The sequence below is a fragment of the Pseudoliparis swirei genome, chromosome 21 (genome assembly GCF_029220125.1).
Source record: "Pseudoliparis swirei isolate HS2019 ecotype Mariana Trench chromosome 21, NWPU_hadal_v1, whole genome shotgun sequence".
Taxonomy (NCBI): Eukaryota; Metazoa; Chordata; class Actinopteri; order Perciformes; family Liparidae; genus Pseudoliparis; species Pseudoliparis swirei.
The window spans coordinates 3,682,253-3,694,027 of NC_079408.1; the positions used below are offsets into that span (position 1 = coordinate 3,682,253).

At 43.4% G+C, this 11,775-nt stretch overlaps 3 protein-coding genes across 3 annotated transcripts; all 3 read left to right on the forward strand.

The window, feature by feature from the left end:
• The first annotated feature begins 287 nt into the window (after positions 1-287).
• On the forward strand, positions 288-4,449 carry LOC130212122 (uncharacterized). The gene is made up of 4 exons (XM_056443265.1): positions 288-443; positions 524-883; positions 1,005-1,117; positions 4,321-4,449. The coding sequence occupies exons 1-4, from the start codon at positions 377-379 to the stop codon at positions 4,447-4,449; spliced, it is 669 nt and encodes a 222-aa protein (XP_056299240.1). The 5' UTR covers positions 288-376.
• LOC130211528 (ankyrin repeat domain-containing protein 46-like) lies at positions 4,295-7,494 on the forward strand. Its single transcript, XM_056442312.1, has 5 exons — positions 4,295-4,483; positions 4,755-4,892; positions 6,581-6,797; positions 7,002-7,163; positions 7,226-7,494. The coding sequence occupies exons 2-5, from the start codon at positions 4,787-4,789 to the stop codon at positions 7,440-7,442; spliced, it is 702 nt and encodes a 233-aa protein (XP_056298287.1). The 5' UTR covers positions 4,295-4,483; positions 4,755-4,786; the 3' UTR covers positions 7,443-7,494.
• A 2,324-nt stretch (positions 7,495-9,818) lies between these two features.
• On the forward strand, positions 9,819-11,692 carry LOC130212123 (uncharacterized). The gene is made up of 4 exons (XM_056443266.1): positions 9,819-9,873; positions 10,709-10,782; positions 10,865-11,224; positions 11,331-11,692. Exons 2-4 carry the CDS (start codon positions 10,716-10,718, stop codon positions 11,690-11,692), a joined length of 789 nt encoding a protein of 262 aa, XP_056299241.1. The 5' UTR covers positions 9,819-9,873; positions 10,709-10,715.
• Positions 11,693-11,775: the final 83 nt, after the last annotated feature.

Here is an 11,775-nt window from a genome sequence, read left to right on the forward strand (position 1 = left end):
GGGTCAGATCAGTCTCAATAACGTGCGATCCACAAATAAATAAATACATACATATAAATCCACAAACAGACAAATCTACATCGAAATGCATAAATATATTTGTGATTTTCTTTTACATTTATATAAATCGTAATGTATTCACGTGTGCATTGGAATGTATTTGTGAATGTTCTGCGTGTATTGTGAGTTTCTTTGTAGATTGATCTGACCCCCTAAAAAGGAGGCGGGGCCTAATGAGGCCAGGCACCGTTGATCCTTCAGCGTCCAGCTCTCTGGCGCCCTCTGGTGGCGCAACGGGGTATTTCACCGTGAATGTTCGCCGTCCTCAGTGAACGGGGTGTGACTCTTGTCCTCCGTCTCCTCTCACAGGGAGCAGATGAGCTGCAGGATGCTGCTGCTGCTCTTCATCTCGCTGCTCTTCATCCTCCCCTCCTGTGTCTGCGGTGAGTTCTCTCCCCTCCGGCCCTCAGAAACATGCAGGTGGGGTTTAAAGGCTCTGCTCCTCCCTCTGTCTCCTCCACAGGACCCTTCGTAGTGAACGTGACACAGAGCTCCTATCAGGCAGAGGAGAACCACAGCGTCACACTGGAATGGACCTTCACCACCAACACTGAGCGCCCCTCTGACTCCCCGGATGTCCTCTGTGAACTGTTAGCTGATATCAGGCCCTTCAACATGTTGTATGTACAAGATGGAGTCCAGAACCCAAAGTATCAGGATGAACACTTTGCAGGACGAGTCCAGTGGGACCAAGACCTCCTCAGAGGAGGACGAGTCAGACTTCATGTGTCCAGACTCAGGACTTCTGACTCGGGTCGGTACTTATGTGGCGTGCTCACAAGTTATGGGAGGAACTCTGAGACGTGTCGGCTCAATGTCTCTGGTAGGTTGATTCAGTAGAACTCTTTAAATTCACCTTTCTTCTTCTTCTTCTTCTTCTTCTTCTTCTTCTTCTTCTTCTTCTTCTTCACTTGAATCGTGTATTTGTTCTGCTCTCTTTGCAGCAGTGAGAGATCGACCCGAACCCGAGACAAACGGACCAGATGGGGGAAGAGATTCCTCAGGGACAGAAAGTCGCCCACAGCCAGAGAGTCTGGGATGGATCGGCCTCTACTGGGTACTGATGACAGCTCTTCTGGTTCTTCTGGTTCTTGCGGTTCTTCTGGTTCTTCTGGTTCTTCTCCTCAGTGGACTGATAAGAAGTCCTACTCATGAGAGAGGAGTCCTCTATGCAGCCATCAAGGAGCTGAAGTTCCTAAAGAGAGAACCCAAGAGGACTGACAGGCCTCTGCCTGGAGGACCCCCTTTAGAAAAAGTCCTCAGTGAAGAGGGACTCCCTTCAAGATCCTCAGTCAGAGATGTTTCAGTGAGGGAGAATTCAGTCAATCTTCTTATTGAAAGATGTTGACATGCTGCTCTCTTTTTTATTTTATTATTTTAAAGTGTTACTGTTTTGTAATGTTCAAATCAAACTGAAAAGTATTGTTTCATTGTTGCTGAAGGTGTTCTTGGTCGTCATTCTTCTGTATTTAGTGAACACTGCAATTCATGATAACGACCACGAGGGGGAGCCCTTCACGTCTGCAGGTTAAAGCCTTGACCACCAGGCTCTTTAAATGTTACTGATGAACACTTTTACTTTCTTTAATCTGTGAAACTTGTTTTTCATGTGTCATCCAGGTCCGTTTACGTCTGTGTTTTCTTTTCTGTCTGGATTGTCTATATACCGGGGGGAACCAGCTGGTGGCTCTGCAGCTCCTTCAGCCACCAGCTGGTTCCCCCCGGTGTCTGAGGAGAGGAACCACAAGTCCTTCCTTTAGCTGCTGTCAGGCTGCACAACACACTGCAGTAGATCACTGGAGATCCTGGCAAACTCAGCACTTTACTTTACTCAGCACTTTACTTTATTTTCCCCCTGTATATTTAGTATTAGTTTTTAGTATTTTGTTTTGTGTTTTATATTTATTTTCATTGATGCTCTGATGTGCACCGCTGCTGTGATTTTTGAAATTTCCCCACTGTGTGACGAATGAAGTAATATCATATATCATCTATCATATTCTTATATCGACAATTGTTATTTCTGAAATCTGTTTCCTCTTCTGTGCCTTCTTCTGGTTCTGATTCAACAAAACATTGCATTAAATCACCCAATTAAATGAATACACTTTTTTTTTAAATAAAATCCGTCTTATCAACAATGGTTGTTGGCTTGTGTTTATCAACTAATATTAATAAAAAAGAATTTGAGTTGGGTACACGTTAGCCCGCTCTGCGCATGCGTGTCTTCTAATGGTCGCTTCAGCTGCCTCCTTTCTCCTTTTTACTCGCTGCTAATATAAGAATTGAGATTCTCAACTTGGCTGGACATGCTTAGAGTTAAACTACGAGTAAAAATACGAAGTTATATATCATTAAAATGTAGTTAAAAAGGAGACTCGGCAGGCAAACATTTGTCTTTCATTTTCGGTTATTTTGCTTCCGTAAAAAGAAGAAAACGAGTAAACATGTCTAAATTTAAGGCAACAAACCAATTACTATCTATATTTAAAAGTTTTTACAGCTAATTTATGCAAATATTAATGTCTAAAAACATTGAGTTTTAAGGATTATATACAGTTATGTAATTCACAAAAGTAAGTGATTAAAAACCGTTGACTCTTAAGCTGTCAACCACATTTATGCAACTTTTAAAGGTTTTTACAGCCTCATTTATACAAATATGAATGTAAAAAAACATGGCCATTTAAAGAATATATACAATAATAGCTATTCAAAACATTAAGTGAATAAAAACCTTTGACTCTTAATGTGACAACAGCATTTATGCAAATTAGCACTTATTATTAATTGTATGATACCAAAAATATTTAACATCACATTTGGATATTCATAAACAAAGAATGTCCCCCGATATATATATATATATATAATATATGTATATAAATGTATATGTATATATATATGTATGTATATATATATATATATTTATGTATACATGTATATATATGAATATATATATATTAGGGCTGTGAAACGATTAACATTTTTAATCGGGTTAATCACAGGTTTTTGTGGATTAATCATGATTAATCACATATTACCGATATTCTCGGTATATTTTGTGAGAACATAGAGATTTATGACAAAAGACGGATATATACATTTATACATTCTTCTATACAATGGTGCTGCAACTCAGCAGTTATTTAGCAGTTTTCTTCCATATGGAACATTAATACATCTTCATCCTAAACAGAATGTTTAACCCTCCTGTTACCTTTCGGGTCAATTTGACCCCATTCAATGTTTAATGTCGGTGTTCTTTGGGGTCAATTTGACCCCAGGCTGTTTTTCACTGTGTCAAACATATCAGAAATATCAACTTTTTTATTTATTTAAAGGGCTATTTAGGTAGTCAACAAACAAACATAAAGTACCTCACACTTAAACTTGGGAAACAATATTAATTCTAATAATTTTCTGGAGGTTTTAATTGCTGGGGTCAAATTGACCCCTAGGGTAAAATATGTTAGTAAATGTAAAGGTAACAGGAGGGTTATACTGAGCATTTTCTCTTGATTGTCAACCATTAACTCCACCATGATACAATCTAAAGGTGGACAGATTGACAAGTGACTTTTTTTGCTCGGTCCCGATGCGCGCGCACGGAGCTCTGTGGCGCGCCAGACGGAGATCGATAAGTGTTAACGCAACGCGTAGAGACAGAAATGACATGCTGCTGTGGAGATACGATCAACAACAGACGTTTAGTTTAATAAAAGAACAAAGACGTGCTATAGAGAACATGTCGGGGCGGGCCAATCTCTTTAATGTCATGCGATCTACCGACACTACGCCGCGATCGACTGGCAGGTCGCGATCGACGTGTTGAGACCCTGATCTACAGGAAGTAAAAGTCGTAACAAGGTTTCCGGAGGTGAACCTGCGGAAGGATCATTACCGATGAACAGACCGTCTGCATGAGAGCGGACAGAGTTCAGATTGAAGTGGTGTATTGGAAGCTCATTTTGCAAGTGACTTTTTTTTCGTCCCAACGACCAACAACAGACGGATTGGAAGCTCATTCTGCGCATGCGTTAAATGCGTTAAAAAAAAAAAACTAGTTAAACCTGTAATTGGATTAACTGAGTTAACGCGTTATTTTTCACAGCACTAATATATATATGTATTCAGTTCTTTTGAAAGCAGTTTTTAAGGGCTTATTATCAAAAGGTTAATGTTGGATATTGATTGTAAAAAACCAAAACTATAAGCAGATATATTGTTGTTGTTCTTGACTTTTTCTGATTCTTCCAGGAGGATGTCGACTCTTTTCTGAAGCAGCCGGGCAACGAGACGGCCGACTCGGCTCTGAGGAAGCTGGACGAGCAGTACCAGAAATATAAATACATGGAGCTCAACCTGTCCCAGAAGAAACTCAGGTAAACGACCGTCAGCTGCGTGAAATCAACCCTGTGAGGTTTGTCTCTTCTTCGAGCTTCATGCTGTCGGCTGTCGACTCACGCATTCCTGATATTATGTCATTAAAAGTAGTTTCTTCATTCTGAATCACTGATTTTCAGAGAGGTCTTTACTCGTTAGTCGATGGAAGAACATTTATTATCAGTTATTCCGTCCAGGGGGCGTGTCTTCAGACTCTGGGTGTTGCTCATCGGCTGATGGTGAAAGACAAAGGTGTCTGAAACACTGAAACATGACTCGGTGTTTTTTACCTCCGATCTCCAACTCAGGTACGCTGGAATTTTCTGACACCCACTCGGACATGTCCTATGTCTTCATCAACGACTCGTCGCAGACCACCGTGCCGCTGCTGCAGGCCTGCATCGATGGAGACCTGCCGTTCGCCAAGCGGCTGCTGGAGACGGGCTGCGACTAGTGGCGGCTCGTCCATAGGGGGCGCTAGTGCGCCGCCCCTCTTAAAATTTGGAGATGAAAAAAAAAGAAGAAGAAAAATAAATAAAAAAATCCTGTCAAAAAACATTATATGCCAAATCATTTAAATAGTAAATATACCGTGTTGACGCGCTAAATGTGTGTGGGAGACCGTAAGCCCCTGTCAACAACCACTTAAGTTAATGTGAAAAAATATAATATATCGCCATTATCACGGAGAGAAGCCCCTCCCCTTTTTCGAGGCGCTGTTCTAACGTGTGTGTACGGCATCGATACAACATTTCAGTCGTTTTGGCAATGACCGGCTTCACATTGGCGGATGAAACCGGGAATCTTGGTGCGCACAAATGTGAATATCTTTAAATAGAAATCCATATTTTAAATGAAATAATTTATTCATACCCAAATCCTACCAAACTGACTCCAGATCAGCACGTACACACATTTTATTTATGATAATATACTGTATAATTAGTTTACACAAGGCCATTTTAGGACCTAGGTGAAATAACTTGAGGGAAAACTGCTTTTAATGCTGGCAAACTAAACATATGTTGTTACTTTGTAGATATTACAATACATTTGGCAATGATAGCAATGCTGTTGGACTTTAAAAGCAGTGTATATGGTTTGGCACGGGCATATTTTGAGTTCTGATATTGGGCTGGTTTTTGGGCTGGTTTTGATTGGCCATTGGGCTGGTTTTGTCACACAGACCTGGCAACCCTGCTCACAATGGTTTTATATTGCTGAGGGTGAGTTGAGTGAAAACGATGTTGCACTATTTTGGCTATATTCTTTTATAAAAATTAACCGTTTATGTTACATACAGTAATGGTCACAAATACGATCACGGCGTCCAGCTGTCGTGTCATTTAGACCGTCAACATATACGTTTGGTGGCGGTCTCATTGAGCCACTTTGGCACCGTTTGTTTAGCTACATCCGGTTGCCCCGACGTATATTTTCCTTGTGTAAATTGTGTTTTGCGTGTCTAGGAAGTGGAAGTGCAGAGACAGATCAGAAGGCAAATGTGTGTGTTCTGTTGTCTTCTGCAGGTATGTGTTTCCTTTTGTTCAAAGTTAGAATTTTCTCTGTTTCTGCTGAAATGACTCTAGCTCATGTAGTTATTTATTTTGTCCATTAGGGGTCTCTGTTTTCCCCTTGTATGTTACATGTCATGGTTTTTGATGAGAATTGTTATTATTTAGATTGAATGTGGTCCTGTCATCCATGGACAATGGTTTTATTTTGCTGAGGGAAGTGGAAGTGCAGAGACAGATCAGAAGGCAAATGTGTGTGTTCTGTTGTCTTCTGCAGAATAAATAAGTGCTGGGAAAATCCACCATCTGAGCCGACTTCTTCCATGCCCGTTCCACATCAGTTACATCTGCTCTGAACCTCTTTCATGTGAGGGTGAAACTCTTTTATTTTGCAAACCTCTGAAACCCAACCCAATGTTCCTTAAAGCTGCTCTGAACCTCTCATGCCCAAAGTTACAGTGTGTTGATAGTTGTTGTTGGACCGTGTTGAGCACGCTGTGTTCTTGAAATAAAGCTTTGGTTTTTACAATATTCTACTCAAAACCTCTTTTCTTCTCATTGTTGAGTGCTATTTAAACCGCGTCGCCCAACTGCGTCCCCCCAAAAAAAAAATTCACCAGCCGCCACTGCCTGCGACCCCAACATCCGGGACAACCGGGGCCGCACCGGCCTGCACCTGGCCGCCGCGCGCGGCAACGTGGACATCTGCCGCCTGCTGCACAAGTTCGGGGCCGACCTGCTGGCGACGGACTACCAGGGGAACACGGCGCTGCACCTGTGCGGCCACGTGGACACGATCCAGTTCCTGGTCTCCAACGGGCTGAAGATCGATATCTGGTGAGATGAAAGACGACGTATGATAATAAATACACAGACAGAGCAGAAGAACTTTCATACAGGAAAGGCTCTTTAAAAATATGTGTTCAAGATTTCTCCATCTTGGAAACGGGACAATCTGACCGGCGGCGTAACAGGAGGGTTGACCTGGTCGTACGTGGCGTTCCCTTCCTCCTCTATAACGACGTTGTCCCGTCTCCATAGTAACCACAACGGCTCCACGCCGCTGGTGCTGGCCAAGAGACGCGGCGTCAACAAGGACGCCATCCGCCTGCTGGAGGGCCTGGAGGAGCAGGAGGTGAAGGGCTTCAACCGCGGACCCCTCTCCTCCAAGCTGGAGACCATGCAGATGGCCGACAGCGAGAGGTGAGGCGCTCATCAATACATGTGAACCCTGAGAGGACGTGATGACATCATTGTAACCCCAGCGCGATGGAGAGCCACTCCTTGCTCAACCCCAACCTGCAGAGCAGCGAGGGCGTCCTCTCCAGCTTCCGCACCACCTGGCAGGAGTTCGTGGAGGACCTGGGCTTCTGGAGGGTGCTGCTGCTGCTGGTGGTCATCGCCCTGCTCTCCCTGGGCATCGCCTACTACGTCAGCGGGGTGCTGCCCTTCTCCACCAGCCAGCTGGAGCTGGTGCACTGAGGGGAGGAGGAGGAGGAGGAGAAGAAGAGAGGGGGAGGAGGAGGAGGAGAGAGGGGGGAGGAGGAGGCTGCGTTTTCTTGTTTTATCCAAACTATATTGTATTGTTGGAGGAGGAGGATGGGGGAGGGGGAGGAGGAGGAGGAAGCTGCGTTTTATTTTCAACGGAAATCCAGATCTGTTGTTCTTGTTTTATCCAAACTGTATTGTATTGTTGGAGGAGGAGGAGGAGGAGGAGGAGGAGGATGGGGGAGATGGAGGGGAGGGGGGGTGGACCTCTGTCTCTATTCATTCAAACAACGTGCACGCTTGAGGTGACGAGCAGGAGGACCCAGGAGGTTTAAATATGGTGTGAAGTATCAAATCCCCCTTTTTTTTAAAGAGATCAAATACGTTCTAGTTTTTATTCACATGTTCCTCATCTCTCGCCTCCTGCATGTTACGAGCTGAACGTTGACAATGTTTTGTACCTTTTACTTTCTTATTGGTCCGATCTTTTCAACTGTTATTTATCTGATATCTTTCCGTGTTTTTTGTTGTTGTTTTCTTTCACTGCACACATACTGTGTCACGTTGAGTTCAGATCCTGTCCCCTCGCTCCCTTCATTGTCTCCTAGCCGGGTGACTTCGGGGTGACTCGACGATCCATAACTCGTGACCGATGAGCGAGCATCTCGATGTGAGGGCGGCTTTTTTTCTTTTAGTGAGAACGCTTCCAGCTTCGAAACGTCCCGTTAAAGACATTCCCTCCAGAAGCATTCACATCCACCCTGTTGTAAACATCATATTTATTTATAAATATAATTATTTATTTATAAATATATTTATTAATAAATAATGATATGTTTATAAATAAATATATTTATATATATGAATTTGTATTTATATATATATTTACACAATGCTCATAAACTAGGATTGTAACAGCAGATTCATTTAGTTTTGCTCTATATTCACTTTATCTTAACCCACGTGTAACCCATGTAGATGTGTATGTGTCTTTTACCGCCTGTTGGTTTCCTGTGTGGAATAAGAATAAAGTTCATGGGTGTTCGACTCTCACCGGCGACCCAAGATGTCAGATTCCTGATTCATCTGATCAGTTAATAAATAATTGCAAAGGAGGAGGAGTCTTGTCTTAATATGATCCGAGAACAACACCGAGTGAACCACAAGGAACCACCCCCTCCCTCCGTTTACCAGGTAACCTGTGCGACGTCATGCAAGTGAGTGAGCTAGCTCCTCCCCCTCTTTTGTGTCACTGTCTTTTGTTTATTAACTTCCCATTGAAAATGCGGAAGGTTGTGTTTTGATCGCCGTGTCTTTATTTATTTATTTATTTGTATGCGTGTTATTCGCAAAACTCAAAAATTATTCAACCGAATCGCATGAAATTTGGTGGGATGATTGGTTATTATCCGGGGACCATTTGATTAGATTTTGGGATCGATCGGGTCAACGGTCAAGGTCAAAGGTCATGAACAGGTCAAAATCTTCTTGAATCGCATAATATTTGGTGGGATGATTGCTTATTATCCGGGAACCATTTGATAGATTTTGGGATCAATCGGGTCAAAGGTCAAGGTCATGGAAAGGTCAAAATCTTCTTTTTACCATAGCATGATACATTGTTGTCCAATTGGCATGCAACTAATGCCAAAATGTTCATAATTCAATGCCCAAGCTTGTGATATGCGAAGGTATGCGCTCTACCGAGTGCCAATTCTAGTTACTGATGTGCTGATGGAAATAAACACAACTCAATGTGTGTTCTCTGCAGCAGTGGAACCTTCTAGAATCCAGAGCGTGTTCTCGTGAGTTTTGGTGAAGATGAGCGTTCAGCATCTCAGGAAGTGAGGAGGAGGAGACGCAGCACACATGTCACACAGGCCACACAGGTCACATAGGTCCCAGGTCACACAGGCCACACAGGTCACATAGGTCACACAGGTCACATAGGTCCCGGGTCACACAGGCCACACAGGTCCACATATAATGACCATATTATTCTTTCTTTAACACTGAACACAAACGTGTTTATGGGTCATGAATCAGGGGCGAGGTCAATGGATTATATATTATATATTCACTGCTAACTTCTGGTTAGACTTCCATGACTTTACTACACCGTATAAAACACACAGCTCTGCATGGTAATAAAAGGACTGATTAATCCCGACGCTGTACTTTGACTCCTTTCACATTTCAGATGTAGAACACAACAACAGTGGGACGTCCTCCAGGTGACGGGGGGGAGGTAACCTGTAACCGACTCCACGTTTCTTCATTTCTCTTCAATAACTCGACCGCTCGCTGCTGCTTGTCTCTCAGAAGGATCCAGACACAGAGACTGGAGAACCTGGAGAACCTGAAGAACGTGGAGAACATAGAGAACCTGGACTCTATTTCCTCGCCGACTGAAGACGTGTCCGAGGTAAGGCGTGAATGAATCATGTGGTGTTGTGATAAATGATGAACAGATTCAGACTAAAGGAATGAAATCAAGAAGTGGAAAGAATGAGACCTGAGGATGCATGTGTGTACATATAATTATATATATATATATTGCCCCGATATATATATATATATATATATATATATATATATTATTATATATATATATATATCGGGGCAAAATTCTCACAAGAACTCCAATAAATGCCCCGTCGGATATCAAAACACATTTGTGGGGACTTGATGACAGAGAGAGAAACTTTTATTCTTAAATACTGATGAATGAAAAGTGTCTCCAGCATAAAGGGCACTTTACCCATCCAGGGCAAAAGGGGAGGAGCTTGAGCACCACGAGGGCTCTATCTGTGCAGCCTGCAATAAACATGGTGTGAATGTATTTTAATGACAACCACACCGTGTGTCCGTTATCTCACTGCAGTGGATTTTGGTTTTGGGGTCAGATCAGTCTCAATAACGTGCGATCCACAAAAAAATAAATATAAATCCACAAACAGACAAATCCACATCGAAATGCATAAATATATTTGTGATTTTCATTAACATTTATATAAATCGTAATGTATTCACGTGTGCATTGGAATGTATTTGTGAATGTTCTGCGTGTATTGTGAGTTTCTTTGTAGATTGATCTGACCCCCTAAAAAGGAGGCGGGGCCTAATGAGGCCAGGCACCATTGATCCTTCAGCGTCCAGCTCTCTGGCGCTCTCTGGTGGCGCAACGGGGTATTTCACCGTGAATGTTCGCCGTCCTCAGTGAACCGTGTGTGACTCTTGTGCTCCGTCTCCTCTCACAGGGAGCAGATGAGCTGCAGGATGCTGCTGCTGCTCTTCATCCCGCTGCTCTTCATCCTCCCCTCCTGTGTCTGCGGTGAGTTCTCTCCCCTCCGGCCCTCAGAAACATGCAGGTGGGGTTTAAAGGCTCTGCTCCTCCCTCTCTGTCTCCTCCACAGGACCCTTCGTAGTGAACGTGACACAGAGCTCCTATCAGGCAGAGGAGAACCACAGCGTCACACTGGAATGGACCTTCACCACCAACACTGAGCGCCCCTCTGACTCCCCGGATGTCCTCTGTGTACTGGTAACTGATATCAGGCCCTTTGCCTTGTTGAATGTACTTAAAGGAGTCCAGATCCCAGAGTATCAGGATGAACACTTTGCAGGACGAGTCCAGTGGGACCAAGACCTCCTCAGAGGAGGACGAGTCAGACTTCATGTGTCCAGACTCAGGACTTCTGACTCGGGTCGGTACTTATGTGACGTGCTCACAAGTTATGGGATGAACTCTGGGACGTGTCGGCTCAATGTCTCTGGTAGGTTGATTCAGTAGAACTCTTCTTCTTCTTCTTCTTCTTCTTCTTCTTCTTCTTCTTCTTCTTCTTCTTCACTTGAATCGTATTTGTTCTGCTCTCTTTGCAGCAGTGAGGGATCGACCCGAACCCGAGACAAACGGACCAGATGGGGGAAGAGATTCCTCAGGGACAGAAAGTCGCCCACAGCCAGAGAGTCTGGGATGGATCGTCCTCTACTGGGTACTGACGGCAGTTCTTCTGGTTCTTCTGGTTCTTCTGTTTCTTCTCCTCAGTGGACTGATAAGAAGTCCAACTCATAAGAGAGGAGTCCTCTGTGCAGCCATCAAGGACCTGAAGTTCCTAAAGAGAGAACCCAAGAGGACTGACAGGCCTCTGCCTGAAGGACCCCCTTTAGAACCAGTCCTCAGTGAAGAGGGACTCCCTTCAAGATCCTCAGTCAGAGATGTTTCAGTGAGGGAGAAGTTTTAATCAATCTTCTGTCCTCTAACTGACATATATTGTCATGACGTAAAAAGCAACTATTCAAAGTTAATGATGTAAATAAATCCATC

Coding starts and splice junctions, on each gene's coding strand:
- LOC130212122 (XM_056443265.1), top strand. CDS start 377: ATGAGCTGCAGGATGCTGCTGCTGCTCTTCATCTCGCTGCTCTTCATC. Junction 444..523: donor CCTCCCCTCCTGTGTCTGCG/GTGAGTTCTCTC, acceptor TCTCCTCCACAG/GACCCTTCGTAGTGAACGTG. Junction 1,118..4,320: donor GATGGATCGGCCTCTACTGG/GTACTGATGACA, acceptor TGATTCTTCCAG/GAGGATGTCGACTCTTTTCT.
- LOC130211528 (XM_056442312.1), top strand. CDS start 4,787: ATGTCCTATGTCTTCATCAACGACTCGTCGCAGACCACCGTGCCGCTG. Junction 4,893..6,580: donor GCGGCTGCTGGAGACGGGCT/GCGACTAGTGGC, acceptor AAAATTCACCAG/CCGCCACTGCCTGCGACCCC. Junction 7,164..7,225: donor CAGATGGCCGACAGCGAGAG/GTGAGGCGCTCA, acceptor TTGTAACCCCAG/CGCGATGGAGAGCCACTCCT.
- LOC130212123 (XM_056443266.1), top strand. CDS start 10,716: ATGAGCTGCAGGATGCTGCTGCTGCTCTTCATCCCGCTGCTCTTCATC. Junction 10,783..10,864: donor CCTCCCCTCCTGTGTCTGCG/GTGAGTTCTCTC, acceptor TCTCCTCCACAG/GACCCTTCGTAGTGAACGTG. Junction 11,225..11,330: donor GTGTCGGCTCAATGTCTCTG/GTAGGTTGATTC, acceptor CTCTCTTTGCAG/CAGTGAGGGATCGACCCGAA.